This window comes from Acomys minous (genome assembly GCF_964271855.1).
Source record: "Acomys minous genome assembly, chromosome: 9".
NCBI lineage: Eukaryota > Metazoa > Chordata > Mammalia > Rodentia > Muridae > Acomys > Acomys minous.
The window spans coordinates 111,614,619-111,631,994 of record NC_140490.1 but is presented as its reverse complement, the minus strand read 5'-3'; the positions used below and the strand labels follow the sequence as shown (position 1 = coordinate 111,631,994).

Genomic DNA, 17,376 nt, shown 5'->3' with positions numbered 1-17,376 from the left:
TCTATCTATCTATCTAGAAGGTGGCAGATTGGCTCCTTTATAGTCTTACACACCTGGCAGCAGTAGGCCATGATGTCATAGGTTGCTAAGCAACCTAGAGGCAGGCCACTTATATTCTAAAGAGTGAATTTGAGGACACTCTTGGCTACATGCGACTCTGCCTCAAAAGCAAACAAACAAACAAAACCCAACTGTAAGTGAGCAAAGTTGCTGATCAGCGTGGAAGCTTCTCATAAAACCACCATATGACCCAATTAAAGCATCCTGAGCCTACACTCAAAAAGTGCTATACTCTACCACAGACACCGCACATCCGGGCTTATCGCTGCTCTAGTCACAACAGCAAAGGAACGGAGGCAGCTTAGATATATAAAACGGACGAACGAATAATGAAAGCGTATTTATACGCAATGGAATTTAAATGTAGCCAGTAAGAAAAATCAAAAATAAGAGACTTGAGGAAAGAAAATGAATGGAACTGGAAACCATCTTAGTAAGGTAGTCTAGGATCGGGAAGACAGATAATGTATGTTTTCTACCATATGTGAATCCCATAACAGCTTCTCGTGGTTAAATATGAATGTGTAGGTTGGAGTGTGGGTAGAGGCCAGGAAACTAGAAAATGACCCAAGATGTTAAAAAAAAAAAAAAGGCGGCTTTAGTGGGAGGAGGTGGGGAAAGCAATAGAGCACTTGGGATATAAAAATGGAAAGAAGACCACCGGAGGGGAACGGTGCACCAGGGAGGCAGCCACCAGGAGATGGGGGAGAGAGAGAGGGCGGGAGGGAAACTGTGTGAAAATGCTAGAAGAAAACTTACTACTTTGTAACCTAATAGATAAATAAAAGACTAGCAAAGTAAAAAACCAACCAACCTACCAGACACAGAAATTGAAAATGTGACGGAGCCAGGGGTGGTGGCGCACGCCTTTAATCCCAGCACTCGGGAGGCAGAGGCAGGTGGATCGCTGTGAGTTCGAGGCCAGCCTGGTCTACAAAGCGAGTCCAGATCGGCCATGGCTAACACAGAGAGACCCTGTCTCGAAACCCCGCCCCCCCCCAAAAGAAATGTGACGGATGTTTGCAAGGCTCTGGAGAAACGGGGAACCCCTACTACGGCTCTTCTTGTTTCTGTACTCGATTAAATCTGGAATTACCAAAAATCCAAGCAGCTCCGAACAGTGGTGGGGAATTTTTTTGTTTTTGTTTTTTCGTCTTTTGGAGACAGGGTTTCTCTGCATAGATTTAGCTGTCCTAGACTTGCTCTGTAGACCAGGGGGGCCTTGAACTCAGAGAGATCTGTCTGCCTCTCTCTCCTGAGTGCTGTGATTAAAGGAGAGCGCCACCTCGGCGGTGGGGTTTAATCTGGAGCTTCAGATGTGGAAAGATCCACCCTTGACCTGGGACACACCTTCTGCGGGCAGCCTAAGGGACATGGGAGACGGAACCTGGCTCTCTCTGCCTGCTGGCCCTTGCTCTCACTGGCAAGCCCACTCCTTCACTCTGGCGTATACTGAAGACCAGCTTAGACATCAGGTCTTGTGGACTGAACAACTGCTGTATTCTTGTACCTTCCATTGGTAGATAGCTGGACCACAGTCTGTATGCTATTTTAATAAATCTCGTGTGTGTGTGTGTGTGTGTGTGTGTGTGTGTGTGTGTGTATAAAATTACACACATGTATATGGAAAACAAAATATTTCTGTACCATTTTGCATTTCAACCAACATTGTTTACAATAGAGAGGATATCAAGAACAAGTGAACAGTCTCTGAGGGCCAAATGGATAATGAAAATATGCTGTATAAATACAGTGGAATGGGGCAGGCGTGGTGAACACACCTTTAATCCCAGCACTTGGGAGGCAGAAGTAGGCGGATATCTGTGAGTTCAAGGCCAGCCTGGTCTACAAAGAGAGTCCAGACCAACCAAGACTACACAGAGAAACCCTGTCTCAAAAAAGAAAAAAAAAATACAGTGGAATATTGTCCAGTTTAAAAAAAAAAAAAGATTTATTTATCATGTACACAGTGCTCTGCCTGTATGTGCAACTTCAAGCCAGCAGAGGGCACCAGATCTCACTTTAGATGGTTATGAGCCACTATGTGGTTGCTAGGAATTTTTTTCCTCCCAAGACAGGGTTTCTCTGCATAGCCTTGGCTGTCCTGGACTCACTTTGTAGACCAGGCTGGCCTCGAACTCACAGCGATCCGCATGCCTCTGCCTCCTGAGTGCTGGGATTAAAGGCGTGCACCACCACTGTTCAGTTCTTAAAAAGAAGGAATTGCTATCATATGCAACAACACAGATAAACCTTGGGATTACATTCTGTTACATGAAATAAGCCAGTCATAGAAAGACTGCGTGCTTCTACTTATATAAGGGATATGAAGACAGTCAAACCGATAGAAGAGGGCTAGTGTGGTGGTCAGTAGGCGCTGGGGTAGCTAAAGGGGGGTTGCTGTTCAGTGGGTACAAAGCGTATTCCCTGCAGGATGAGATCTAGGGGTGTGCTGCACAACATTGTGCCTATAGTTAACAGTGCCGTCCCCTGCAGCTAACAGCGCAGCTCTCCAGTTAAATGCTCTTAACACAATTGGGGGAAACAAAGCAAAACACTGAATAGGGGCTCAGTGGTTAAGAACATCTTCTGCTCTTCCCGAGGACTCAAGTTTGGTTCCGTGGGCAACTACACTCACATGCACATACCCACGTGCAGACACATATACCTACACATATATTTTTTTAAAAAATCACTGAATAAACCAAATGATCCATTGCAGACAATTACAACAGAAGAAGTAAAGGATGGCGGTGAAGTCGTAGACCGCGACGCTCAGGCGGCGTCCTGATGGGATTGCGTTACAGCCAGGTTCTGTGACTTGAAGCGGGTTTCTAAACTCCCCATCCTTTGGCCACTTGTAAAACTGGACTAGCATCAGATGGCGGCTAGCGTTATCTTCAGCTTGAGTTGTCTCTCAGGTTACCTGGCAACCATATCCACACCACTGGAGCTCATTTGTTCCAACCTCCCTGTTCCTAGTCCCACTTCACTGTTCTTTCTGTTTGTTTGTTTGAGACAGGGTTTCTCTGTGTAGCCCTGGCTCTCCTGGACTCATCTTGTAGACCAGGCTGGCCTCGAACTCACAGCAATCTGCTTGCCTCTGCATCCCGAGTGCTGGGATAAAGAGGTGTGATGTTCTTTCCCTAACAAACGGATGCTTCTCCTTGAACTTTGTCCTTCTTTCTTTATCTGGGAATGCCATCAGTACACTTACTGTTGTATTTACTGTTCCTTAAAAATGTTATCTCAGGTTTAGGCTGCGTAGATAAGAACCCTGCAGTTAACGAGGTGGAGGCTGATTAGAGGCGACAGTTTTGTTTCCTTTTGGCCCTTGCTAAACCTAGTCCAATTTGACATGCTTCCCCAAGCCCAGCTGCTCTCTCTTTCTTTTTCGTTTCTGCTACTGGGTGAGACCGACACGCAGCCAAGTCCAGGCTGGAGGGTGCCACTGTGTGGGGTGAGAGTGCCTGCTGGATTGCCAGTTGTCCCTTTAGGAATTATTTGTTTCAGCCTTACTTTGGCGAGGAAGGAAGACACAGATTTTTTTAGTGTTGATATTTTCCTCTAGAAGGAGAGTTCTCAGAAGTTACAAATACAAATGTCGGCAAATAGCCAGTCAGATGACGAGAAGGGGGAAAGCAGGTCCATGTCAGGCAGTGGCGGAGCGAGAAGGCTCGGGCGCCCCCTGATTTCCAGGTAGAGACTTCGACATTTTTTTTCCCCAGGGGAGGAAGTATTTATTATTTTGGAGGTTTATGTCAGTATTCTCTGTCTTCATTGATTCTGGGCCTGAGTGAAGCAGAGGCAGGGTGGTGGGAGCAATGTGGAGGAGGCCGGTCAACTCCTGGTGGACAGAAAGGAGGAGGAGCCCCCAAATCTACAGTCTTAAAAATGGAAGTCTCTTGATTTACTTAGTCTTGGTATCTAGTTAAACTACATGTTGAAAATTACCCAACTACCTACCATGTGGGCTACATGGTAGATTTTGATGACTCAGTTTGACTTTGACCCTTCTACCAAAGCCCTCTGTGAGGCCAACGTTCCCAGGCTCAGCACCTCTTTTGTGAAAATTCTCCCACAGACCTGCAGTAACACTTTCAATCTACGGCCACTCTCGAAAAACAACAACAACAACAACAAAAACAACATTTTTTTTGTTCTCCATGCCTAGTTTCCTCATTCACTTCATTCAATGTGGGGTTTTGTTTGTTTTAATGCCACAACCTCTTAACTGTTTCTTTCACCCGACTTCCTTTCTTTACTCCTTTCTCTAGATTTAAGTAAACGCAAAAAGCAAAGAGATTGCAGCCCGGAAAATTCCAATAAAAGAGAATTTGTCCATGTTGACACGTGATTGAAAACCATTTTGGCGCTGTAAACGGAGAACTCTAAATTCCGTTTAGGTTTGCATGATTCCTGGTTTCTGCCAGGACTAAAAAAATGAAAATCAGACCGTTCCGGAAGGAAAAGCCGTGCTGAGAGGATACACAGAGACAGCCGCTCCAAAAACGAATACAGATCGCCTTTTCCCCCCACCAGAAACAGCTAAAAAATAGCATAGTTATGCTTTTCTGAGCGATTACTGATCTTTACCAACGACTTAGGTCACTTTGTCATTTACATGTTACTGGGAGAGCCCAGTTATTGAATTGTCCTAGCCTCATGACCGCATCCAATGACTTGTTATTCCCCGTTTTTCCTCACCTCCTCAGAACCGATGTCCAATCCAGAACCGCTCCAGGCTCTCCCTAGACCCTCCGCAGATTCTTTTGGCGGGAACCGAAACCTTACAAAGGGGTTTCCTCCCTTCTCCTCCCATTATTTTTTCCCTCTGGCGTGCCTTCCTCTCGATTTACATACAGTTCAATCTGGTGTTGTCCGATATCATGTTTTTTTCCTGGTGATTTTAGCTGATCTGGCTTTAATAGGAGACTGCTTAGTGTCAGGATCCCTAATTAGACGCGTTTCACGACTGCTCTCAGCTAAGTGTGCCCCAGCGCTGTAGAGATTTCCAATCTCTAGTAGCCCAAACCAGAAACAAATCCTTCCTACAATTGGTCCATCAGCCCGGTCCCGGCCCTAATATCCTCTTAAAGATGGCTTTAGTCATTTTTATCTAGGTCACTCCAGTGCTTTATGTTTAAAAGCTTCAGTTCTGAAATTCCTGGGTCATATTAAAACGTAGCAGACGGGAACGTGGGGGGCGGGGGCTCTGACCTTGTAAGACAATTATTTTAAAAATGTACTAGCTCAATCGCCAATACGGCAAGGGCGGGATCACATAACAAAAGCTTTCCGTGGAAGCCAGGTTTTTGTCCTTGTTTCTCCGGGAGTCCCGGAGGCGAGGGGGCAGGAGGCATCTTCGTATCTCGGGGGTCTGGGTCGTGCACCGCGCAGCCCGGGGACTCGCTCCTAGCTCCAGATCCTCCGCCTTTCTCGGGTGGCCGGTGCCTAGCAGCATCGCCTGCGAGCGAGCGGGACCCGCCCCCGGGGCCGGGGCGCCCACGCCCAGCGCTGTCCACTGCTGCCCCAGCGCAGTGCAGCAAGCGTACACTCCCTCCCGGGCCGGGACCGCGCACGCGCACCGGGACCCGCGCCCTCGGCGGCGGGAGGGGCTTGAGAGGGGCGTCCCGGGGGCTCGGTGGGGGGAGGAGGAGGAGGAGGAGGAGGAGGGAGAGAAAGAGGAGGCGGCGGCGGCGGCTGCGTCGCCCTCGTCCCGGCTCGCGCTCGCCCTCCTCCGCCTCGCCGAGCCCCGCGAGGCTGAAACGCTTTCTCCCAGCATGCAGCGGGAGGAGGGATTTAACACCAAGATGGCGGACGGCCCGGATGAGTACGATACCGAAACGGGCTGCGTGCCCCTTCTCCACCCCGAGGTGAGGCGCCGCGCCGAACCCCTCTCCGGGCCCTGCGGCCCCGGGGTCCCGCTCCCTCAGCCTCGCCGAGGGGCGGCAGCCGAGGAGAGGCGCCCTCGCGGAGGGAAAGCGGTGCGGAACCCCCGGGGAGGCTGAAGGAGCGGGTCCAGGCCCGGGCGCAGCGGCGAGCGGATAACGGGGGAGGAGATAGCGGGGCGGGCCCGGCCGGGGCGGGCTCAGGGACGCCGTCCCTGGCGGTGCCTGGAGGGCAGAGGTGGGGATGTGGTTGGTCCCGTTTTGTCGCTCCGCTGCTCGCGGGTTGCAGAAGCGACGGGGCCCTGCTGACACTTTGGAACCTCAGCTGTAGCCCCTTGGTCTCGCTCCAAGCCTCTCCAGGGAGGGGAGGAAGCGTATCTGTTCTTGTTTATTTTATTTTATTTTTTCCTCCTTTGGTCGTGGTGAATGGACACTGCCACCTTTCCCAGTAGTCCACTAGTGGCGGGGGTGGGAGGGAGGGAGAATGAATAGTAGGTTCTTGGGCAGAGGGATGTCCTTCCAGGACATGCCATAGCAACCAGCTCGCCGCTCAGGACGTCGAATTTCGGTGTTGGAACATTTGCCTTTAAGCCATTAAGGGGGGGAAAAGGGGTGGGTGGGTGGGTGTCAGAACTTTCGGGAATAAACCCACGCACACACTAGCTTGTCACAAAGTTACCGCTGTTTTAGGAACCGGGGTGTGCGTTGGGGAGGGTAGCCAGTGCAACACGTTTCCCACCATTTCTTTTGTATCTTGTCATGAAAGTGAACAGTTTTCTGTCCCAGATCAGTCACGTTCCGTAGTTGTTTACCATCCGGTTTGTGGCTGAGTTTGTGTTTTGTTCAGGCCTGGAAGCGCTTCTTCATGCGTTCAGGTTTTTAACGATGCACAGCAAGATGCAGCGAGGGGAGGAAAGAGCAGCGCAGTTTCCTGCAGAACTCAGGTTTTGAGACTTGAGTGTAGTGTGCAGATCTGTAGTGTTCACTACAGGGTGAGCAAATGTGGTTACTTTACGTTTGATTGATTTTATTTCTTTCTGGAGTTTGTATCTTGCTTTTTTTAAAAGGACCACTTTTTCATATGTTAATACCCCGTCATCATCTCATTCATAACTTGATCACATACATAAACAAAACTAGACAGTTTTTTAGAAATATATGCCAGGACAAGTCTCATTAGGAAAGGCTATTTTGTGGTGGCACACGCCTTTAGTCCCAGCACTCGGGAGGCAGAGGCAGGCGGATCACCATGAGTTCGAGGCCAGCCTGGTCTACAAAAGAAATCCAGGACAGTCAAGGCTAACACAGAGACCCTGTCTGGAAAAACCAAAAAGGAAAAAGAAAAGAAATGAAAAGAAGAAGAAGAAGAAAAAAAGGCTATTTTGGGTTTCTTACAGAACTTTATTTTTTTTATTTTTTGTTTTTTATTTATTTATTTATTTTGGTTTTTCGAGACAGGGTTTCTCTGTAGCTTTAGCTGTCCTGGACCCGCTTTGTAGACCAGGCTGGCCTCAAACTCACAGCGATCCACCTGCTTCTGCCTCCCAAGTGGTGAGATTATAGGCATGCGCCACCACGCCCGGCTTCTTACAGAACATTAATAAGAAAAGTTTTTGGGTGGCCCGGGCAGTTCTGAGACATGGTTTCTCTAACACAGATCCTTGGTTGTCCTGGACTCTCTTTGTAGACCAGGCTGGCCTCCAACACACAGAGATCCGTCTGCCTCTGCCTATCATGTGCTAGATTAAAAGCGTGCACACGCCCGGTTAAGAGTAAACTTTAAAAAAAATGAAGTGGTAACCGTCTTAGAATTGGCATTAGAGATATTTCTTTTTTAAGATTTATTTATTATGTATACAATGTTCTGCCTGCATGTACACCTCCACACCATCAGAGGGCGCTAGCCCTCATTATAGCCGGTGGTTAGCCTCCATGTGCTTGCTGGGAACTGAACTCAGGACTAGAGGTATTTCTTTTGGTTTACACTTAGGCCCTAAAGATGTCCACAAAAAATTCAGAGTTTTCTGAAGTTGTAATTGGGGCTAAGGAATCTTTCTATGCATCTGTACCTGTGGGTATATTTCAAGCACTTAAAAGTATTATGTGTTTTAATGTACTGTGACAGTCAGCGGCAGGCAGTTTGGAGGTGGAGGGAGGATTAGGAATTCAAAGCTCTCCTTAGCAACTTAATGAGTTGAGGTCAGTTTGGCCTAAATAAGACCCTATCTCATCGAGCGTGGAGGCATATGCCTTCAATCCCAGTAAATAGCCAGACCCGACTATCAACAACACAAAAACATTTTGCTTTGTAAACATGTATGTTGTTTGTTACCCTAAACATAATGCTGCAGGGTGTGGCAGTCCCAGTTCTGGGAAGGCAGAGTCAGAAGTGTCTCCTGAGTTTGGAGTCAGACTGCTCTCCGCAGCAGGTTCTGGGCCAGCTAATAAATCTAGCGATCACTCCGTGTAATAGAGAGCTTGAGGTTTAGGTGTCCCTTGCCCGTTATTTAATACATGGTATATTACTAGAAAATCCACTTCCTGTTTTTCAGAGTTGAAATTGGGAAGATAAGTATTCCTTTTACCAAGTAAGCACAGGTCTAGTTCTGGAACTAGAACTGGAACCAAGTAAGGCTAGTTCTGGAACTTTGGGGACTGGCTGTAGTCTTAGTTTTTTGTGCTTAGTTTCTTTTCCTTTTCTTTTTTTAGTTTTTCGAGACAGGGTTTCTCTGTGTAGCCTTGGCTGTCCTGGACTCACTTTGTAGACCAGGCTGGCCTCGAACTCACAGTGATCCACCTGCCTCTGCCTCCCGAGTGCTGGGATTAAAGGCATGCGCCACCACGCCCGCGTCTGTGGTTAGTTTCTTGCACCTGCTGTAGACCTAATGTTGTGCTCCATACAGTGTGTTAAGTGTTGAACAGGGCTTTACTGCTTCTCTAGAGTTTGCGAAATTGGGATGTTGATGATGATGATGATATTCAACTAATGGTTCATTAAGGAGCTTAACGGAGATAATGGAGAAAACAGGTTTTGGCTTAGACTGACTAGGATTACCATTCTTTTGTTGCTCCTATTTTATCTCCTGTCTCCTCTTCCTATTCTAGGCTGGATGTCTTAGGGCTCACCCCCAACTCCCTTGTTCTCCCGCCCCCCCCAGACAGGGTCTCTATGTGTGTAGCCTTGGCTGTCCCGGACTCCCTTGTAGACTAGGCCGGCCTTGAACTCACAAGCGATCCACCTGCCTCTGCCTCCTGAGTGTTGGGATTAAAGATTTACGCCACCACGCCCGGGCTTCCAGCTCCCTTTGTAATCCAGAATGACCTTGAAGTTCAGATCCTCACCTGGGCCATAGTGGTGTGCCTCAGTGCCTTGTGCGTGCTAGGCGAGAGCGCTCCACCACCAGAGCCTCATTCCCAGCCATCCCTTCCAACCTGGCATCCTCAGTAATTAAATATGAAGTAAAACCTCTCAGCTTCTGTTTGTTAATCAGAAAATATTGATGTCCAACTGTCAGGCAGTATATGTCAAAATTCACAAATGAGCACATTTTAGGTGCTCTGTTAAGGGCACCTTTCCACTCTCACTACCAGAAGAAGTGATGCTTTCTTTTTGAGTCATTTAAAAATTTGTGTTTTGTTTTTTGGGTTTTAGACAGGGTTTCTTTGTATAACCCTGGTTGTCCTGGAACTGGCTTTGTAGACCATGTTGCCTCGAATTCTGATCAAGCTGCCTGCCTCTGCCTCCAAAGTGCTTGGGATTAAATTGACCTGGTTTATGTGAAAATTTAATTTATTGGATTTGCATTTTGTAGAAATGTTTCATTTCACTTTTTCTTTAGATTTAATGTCACAAAAATAGTTTCTAAGTATTTGTAAATTGGTAAATAATTTGTAGGAGATAGAGTGTAGCTGGTGCCAAATGCGGTAGAACACAACTGAAACAGAAGGGGTGTGAGCTCCGAGCTATTGAGAGACACAGCAAGACTGTTCCTTCAGAGTACATGGATGGAAGGCCTCTAGAGTACATGGATGGAAGGCCTCTAGAGTACATGGATGGAAGGCCTCCAGAGTAAATGGATGGAAGGCCTCCAGAGTAAATGGATGGAAGGCCTCCAGAGTAAATGGATGGAAGGCCTCCAGAGTACATGGATGGAAGGCCTCTAGAGTACATGGATGGAAGGCCTCCAGAGTACATGGATGGAAGGCCTCTAGAGTACATGGATGGAAGGCCTCCAGAGTACATGGATGGAAGGCCTCCAGAGTACATGGATGGAAGGCCTCTAGAGTACATGGATGGAAGGCCTCTAGAGTACATGGATGGAAGGCCTCTAGAGTACATGGATGGAAGGCCTCTAGAGTACATGGATGGAAGGCCTCTAGAGTACATGGATGGAAGGCCTCTAGAGTACATGGATGGAAGGCCTCTAGAGTACATGGATGGAAGGCCTCCAGAGTACATGGATGGAAGGCCTCTAGAGTACATGGATGGAAGGCCTCTAGAGTACATGGATGGAAGGCCTCTAGAGTACATGGATGGAAGGCCTCTAGAGTACATGGATGGAAGGCCTCTAGAGTACATGGATGGAAGGCCTCCAGAGTAAATGGATGGAAGGCCTCTAGAGTACATGGATGGAAGGCCTCTAGAGTACATGGATGGAAGGCCTCTAGAGTACATGGGTAAATGGATGGAAGGCCTCTAGAGTACATGGATGGAAGGCCTCCAGAGTACATGGATGGAAGGCCTCTAGAGTACATGGATGGAAGGCCTCCAGAGTACATGGATGGAAGGCCTCTAGAGTACATGGATGGAAGGCCTCTAGAGTACATGGATGGAAGGCCTCTAGAGTACATGGATGGAAGGCCTCTAGAGTACATGGATGGAAGGCCTCCAGAGTACATGGATGGAAGGCCTCTAGAGTACATGGATGGAAGGCCTCTAGAGTACATGGATGGAAGGCCTCTAGAGTACATGGATGGAAGGCCTCTAGAGTACATGGATGGAAGGCCTCCAGAGTAAATGGATGGAAGGCCTCTAGAGTACATGGATGGAAGGCCTCCAGAGTACATGGATGGAAGGCCTCTAGAGTACATGGATGGAAGGCCTCCAGAGTACATGGATGGAAGGCCTCTAGAGTACATGGATGGAAGGCCTCTAGAGTACATGGATGGAAGGCCTCTAGAGTACATGGATGGAAGGCCTCTAGAGTACATGGATGGAAGGCCTCCAGAGTACATGGATGGAAGGCCTCTAGAGTACATGGATGGAAGGCCTCTAGAGTACATGGATGGAAGGCCTCTAGAGTACATGGATGGAAGGCCTCTAGAGTACATGGATGGAAGGCCTCCAGAGTAAATGGATGGAAGGCCTCTAGAGTAAATGGATGGAAGGCCTCCAGAGTACATGGATGGAAGGCCTCTAGAGTACATGGATGGAAGGCCTCTAGAGTACATGGATGGAAGGCCTCTAGAGTAAATGGATGGAAGGCCTCTAGAGTAAATGGATGGAAGGCCTCCAGAGTACATGGATGGAAGGCCTCCAGAGTAAATGGATGGAAGGCCTCTAGAGTACATGGATGGAAGGCCTCTAGAGTACATGGATGGAAGGCCTCTAGAGTACATGGATGGAAGGCCTCTAGAGTACATGGATGGAAGGCCTCTAGAGTAAATGGATGGAAGGCCTCTAGAGTAAATGGATGGAAGGCCTCCAGAGTACATGGATGGAAGGCCTCCAGAGTAAATGGATGGAAGGCCTCCAGAGTACATGGATGGAAGGCCTCCAGAGTAAATGGATGGAAGGCCTCCAGAGTACATGGATGGAAGGCCTCTAGAGTACATGGATGGAAGGCCTCCAGAGTACATGGATGGAAGGCCTCTAGAGTACATGGATGGAAGGCCTCTAGAGTACATGGATGGAAGGCCTCTAGAGTACATGGATGGAAGGCCTCCAGAGTACATGGATGGAAGGCCTCTAGAGTACATGGATGGAAGGCCTCCAGAGTAAATGGATGGAAGGCCTCTAGAGTAAATGGATGGAAGGCCTCCAGAGTACATGGATGGAAGGCCTCCAGAGTAAATGGATGGAAGGCCTCCAGAGTACATGGATGGAAGGCCTCTAGAGTACATGGATGGAAGGCCTCCAGAGTACATGGATGGAAGGCCTCCAGAGTAAATGGATGGAAGGCCTCCAGAGTACATGGATGGAAGGCCTCTAGAGTACATGGATGGAAGGCCTCTAGAGTAAATGGATGGAAGGCCTCCAGAGTAAATGGATGGAAGGCCTCCAGAGTACATGGATGGAAGGCCTCTAGAGTACATGGATGGAAGGCCTCCAGAGTACATGGATGGAAGGCCTCTAGAGTACATGGATGGAAGGCCTCTAGAGTAAATGGATGGAAGGCCTCCAGAGTACATGGATGGAAGGCCTCCAGAGTACATGGATGGAAGGCCTCTAGAGTAAATGGATGGAAGGCCTCCAGAGTACATGGATGGAAGGCCTCCAGAGTAAATGGATGGAAGGCCTCTAGAGTACATGGATGGAAGGCCTCCAGAGTACATGGATGGAAGGCCTCTAGAGTACATGGATGGAAGGCCTCTAGAGTACATGGATGGAAGGCCTCTAGAGTAAATGGATGGAAGGCCTCTAGAGTAAATGGATGGAAGGCCTCCAGAGTACATGGATGGAAGGCCTCCAGAGTAAATGGATGGAAGGCCTCTAGAGTACATGTATGGAAGGCCTCTAGAGTACATGGATGGAAGGCCTCTAGAGTACATGGATGGAAGGCCTCTAGATGGGTAGATAGAATCAGCTGTTGCTAAACCACCATTTGTATGTAAATGTCCACCATTAAAACTCCTTTTAGGGGGCTGGAGAGATGGCTCAGCGGCTAAAAGCACTGGCTGCTCTTCCAAAGGTCATGAGTTCAATTCCCAATAACCACATGGTGCCTCACAACCATCTACAATTCGATCTGGTGCCCTCTTCTGGCCTGCAGGTGTTAGATGCAGGCAGAACACTGTATACATAATAAATCTTTAAACAACAACAACAAACACTACATCAGGAAATGTCACTTAAAAAAAAACTCCTTTTAGACAGATACACAGTTCTGGACAATGAAGCATTTTTAGAGGTATTTCTGGTAAGAAAACGTTACTTTTAAAATGAAATGCCATTCATTTAGTGAGTCATGTAAATACTTATTTATCAGAGTTGGCCCAGGTATGGTACTGAACTCAGTGTGTGTGTGTGTGTGTGTGTGTGTGTGTGTTTGAGTGTGTATATACATGTGTGTGTGCGTGTGTGCTTAAAGTGAAGAAGCACCATAGGATACCTTTTAAGTGTGGGTTCTGCAGTTTACTGTCATTTAGGTCAAATTATGTTTCCCTTGATTGTAAAGTTGGGTCGCTATTACCTACTTTTTATAGCCGTTGAGTGTTAGCGTCAGAAAAGCTACTGTTGGTAAGTCAGCCAGCATACGTTTGGGCTGACAAACACGAACGCCTTGGCATATCATATAGCGAGTGCTGAGAGGAAGTTGACGTTACCATTGCTCTGTTGAAATAGTTCATTTTTTCACGGAGGAGGGATTAGAGGCTATCTGGGAATAGATAGACTGGCCGTCAGGAGATTAGGGTGCTGGTCCTGGATCTGTACCCCTGAGTTAGTAGATGCTTAGCTGCTCTTAGTTTCTTTGTTTTCAGTTCAGACTAGATGATCTGTCCCCAAGGTTTGTTTGAACTTTGATGTTCTGATTGAAGTTGGGATTTTTTCTTTTTGGTCATGATAATCAACTTGAACATTTAACCGGTATGCACACAATAATATTTTAGATTGTATGAGTTAAAATGAAGTGAAATGAGTAGTATGTTTTCAGAAAGTAATAATCTAGTTGGGAACTAAATGTCTGAAAAACACGATGGAGTCCAAGTCAGTGCGGAATGGAGTAGTTGCCTGTTAGCAGTGTCAGGTTCCCGTTGCTCTGAAGAACCGGCCAGAAGACTAGAGGAGGGACAAAGGCCGAGTGCTGGTGTGCAGCCCAGCAGTCTCTTGTTTCCTCGGAGCACAGCCTCACAGATGAGCTCAGCCCTTCAGGAGAAGATGACAGACCCCCTCTGCCAGCCGTCACAGGAGGGAGGAGCTCTCGGTTCACAAATCTGGCAGCGTTGGTCTGGCTTGCCTGCGTTATCTGGGCTTTCACTTACTGCTTTCTTCCCTTCCCTCATTTTCAGAAGCTGATACTGCATCTTCCCCCCACCCCACACGTGTGTGTGTGTGTGTGTGTGTGTGTGTGTGTGTATGTGCGTGCGCTTTAAACAGTGACACTTTATTTTACATTTGTCTATACTCATTTTCTTTTCTCACGGTTTGTCTTGGTTGAATGCTGAAATAGAACATTACTGTACCTGTTGTGTCTCACAGGCTTTCTTCATAGTCTTCCTTTTTAGACTTTAGTAGTGATGACTTTGTCTTTTTCCATTTATACTTTACATCCTATATGTATTTAAAGATACATTTATATATGTGTATAAAGTAATGTTTGCAGACAGGAAATTTCTTGTTAGGCTACTGGCAACTCCATCATCAATCAGACTTGTGTTTGCATGTGTTAGGATGCCTTTTCTTTTTGGTTGTTTTTTCTTTTTTTCAATTGGGTGTGGTGGCCCACACCTTTAATCCCAGCCCTGGAGGTAGAGATACACAGATCTCTTAAGTTTGAGGCCAGCCTGGTCTACAAAGTGAGTTCCAGGATATCTATGGTTATGCAGAGAGACCCTGTTTCAAAAAAACAAACAAAGATGTATTTTCATTGTTTATTTGTGTGAATGTGTGAGTGTGTGTGCATGCTTATGGAGGCCAGATGAGGGAGGCAGGCCTCTTTGAACTGGGCAGTTGTGAGCTATCCCATGTAGGTGCTTGGGACTGATCGTGGGTCCTCTGGAAGACCAGCAAGTGCTCCCAACTGAGCTGTCTTTCTAGCCTCTTTTTCCTTTTTTGTTTTGTTTTGTTTTTTCGAGACAGGGTTTCTCTTGTAGTTCTGGCTGTTTTGGACTTGTAGACCAGCCTAGCCTCCGACCCAACAGCGATCTGCCTGCCTCTGCTTCCCAGTGCTAGGATAAAAGGCGTGTGTCACCATTTCAGCTTCTTTTTTCTTTTTAATTGAAGCAAACATGCTCTAAATCATGTAATTGTAACTTAGATTTGAAAGGCATAATAACTACTGAGTATAAAATGAAGATAAGACCTTATGGGGACTAATAAATCCAAAGTTGAAAAATACTAGACCAAAAGTCTTTTACTTTATTTGATGGGGGAGTTGCCATTTTTCTTTTTCATTTCTTTTCGGTTTTTCGAGACAGGGTTTCTCTGTATAGCCTTGGCTGTCCTGGACTTGCTTTGTAGACCAGGCTGGCCTTGAACTGACAGCAATCCACCTGGCACTGCCTCCTGAGTGCTGGGATTAAAGGCATGCACTACCACGCCTGGCAAAAATGCCATTTTTCTGTATTTTTTATTTTTCTTCCCCCAAGATGGGGTTTTTCTGTGTAGCCTTGGCTGTCCTGGACTCACTTTGTAGACCAGGCTGGTCTTGAACTCAACAGACGTCTGCCTGCCTCTGCCTCCCAGAGTGCTGAGATTACAGGCATGTGCTACCACACCTGACATTTTTTTTTCTTTTTCAATGTTAATTTCATTTGTTTTTAAGACAGGGTCGCATATAGTCCGAGATGGCCTCTAATTCACTGTGTACTTTAGTGTGATCTTAAGTTCTGGATTCTCCTCCAGCCTCTAAAGTGCCTGGATCACAGGCGTAGGCTCCCATGCCATGGTCAGCTTGACACAACTACCTCTAAAGTGCCTGGATCACAGGCGTAGGCTCCCATGCCAGGGTCAACTTGACACAAGGCAGACTCACCTGAGAAGAGTCTCGTGGAGGGATTGTCTAGATTCGGGAGGGTTGTCCTGACCACAGTAATAGATGTAGGAAAACCGAGACTGAGTGTGCGTGGTGTCTCCTGGGGTCCTGGACCAAAGAAGCTGAGCAGTAAACCTGCAGTCCCAGCCCTTGGAGGCAGAGGCGGGCAGATCTCTGAGTTGGAGGCCAGCCTGGTCTACAGAGTGAGTCCAGGACAGCCAGGGATACACAGAGAAAACCCTGTCTTGAAAAACAAAAACAAACAAAAAAGTATTAAGAGTGAACCCTAGAGTGTGTGGATAGAAAAACACTAAGTGTGAGCAGCGAGTGATGTTAGGATGCTTGTATTCAAATCCCAGGTCCCTTACTCACTAGATGTGTGAGCCTGGTAAAATTTGAACTCTGTGTTTCAGCTGTCTAAGCTAACACCAAGTTGTAATAGGAGGTTATTGTAATAACTAAATGAGATAATTTACGCAAAGTTCTGTGTCTGGTAGATTTTAGCTAGTGATCTAATAATAGATAATATCTTAAGTTGACAGATTGAGCAGTAGTGGCGAGTGTGTGTGCGTGTGCGTGTGTGTGTATGTGTGTGTGTACGTGTACGTGTGTACGCACGCGTTCTCTTAGAGACAACAGACTGCCTGAGTGACTACAGTAACACATTCAGTCAGTACTGAGTTGTCTCAAGGGTGGCAGAAGATTTTTATGATAAGCCCCTTTGCTCTTACTTTAGTGTCTTAAACAGTGCTTGTAGAACCTCTGAGGATGACTTTGACCCTTTGGTAAGCACAAAATGGTGAAGTTTGCCAAGTAACACATGATTGGGCTGGAGAGATGGCTCAGAGGCTAAGAGCACTGTCTGTTCTTCCAAAGGTCCTAAGTTCAATTCTCAGCCACCACATGGTGGCTCACAACCATCTATAATGTGATCCGGTGCCGTCTTCTGGTGGGCAGGCACACATTGGGGCAGAATACTGTATAAATAATAAATTAATAAAACTTAAATAAAAAGAAACAGAAGATTTTAGGGTTTCAGATATTTCAGGGTAGATGAAGAGTGAGATTGTGTGTTTGTGTGTGTGTTAAAATCAAAACAATGGGGCTGGAGAGATGGCTCAGAGGTTAAGAGCACTGACTGTTCTTCCAAAGGTCCTGAGTTCAATTCCCAGCAATCACACGGTGGCTCACAACTGTCTATAATGAGATATGGGGTCCTCTCCAGGTGTGTGTACATGCAGGCAGAACATTGTATACATAATAATAAAGAAATAAATCTTAAAAAAAAAATCAAAACTATGGGTTGTAGGCTATTAACATTTGTTGAGGGTGCTGTGGTGGGACAGGTAAGGCATCTTAAAAATATAAAGTGGCTCAGCAAGTAAAGACACTCACTCAAGTCTGCTGACCTGAGTGTGACACCAGGGACCCATATGGTAGAAGGAAAGAGCTAAGTCCTGAAATTGTCCCCCGTGTGAAGGCTGTGGCACACACACACACACACACACACA

General features: G+C 47.0%; 1 protein-coding gene across 1 annotated transcript in view; it reads left to right on the top strand.

Annotated features, from left to right (window-relative positions):
• Positions 1-5,716: 5,716 nt before the first annotated feature.
• Positions 5,717-17,376, top strand: part of ZDHHC17 (zDHHC palmitoyltransferase 17) — a 68,897-nt gene continuing 57,237 nt past the window's right edge. Inside the window, exon 1 of the mRNA XM_084797267.1 lies at positions 5,717-5,936. Within this exon, the coding sequence (XP_084653393.1) occupies positions 5,844-5,936 (93 nt within the window). The 5' untranslated portion in view covers positions 5,717-5,843. The remainder of the gene's footprint in view (positions 5,937-17,376) is intronic.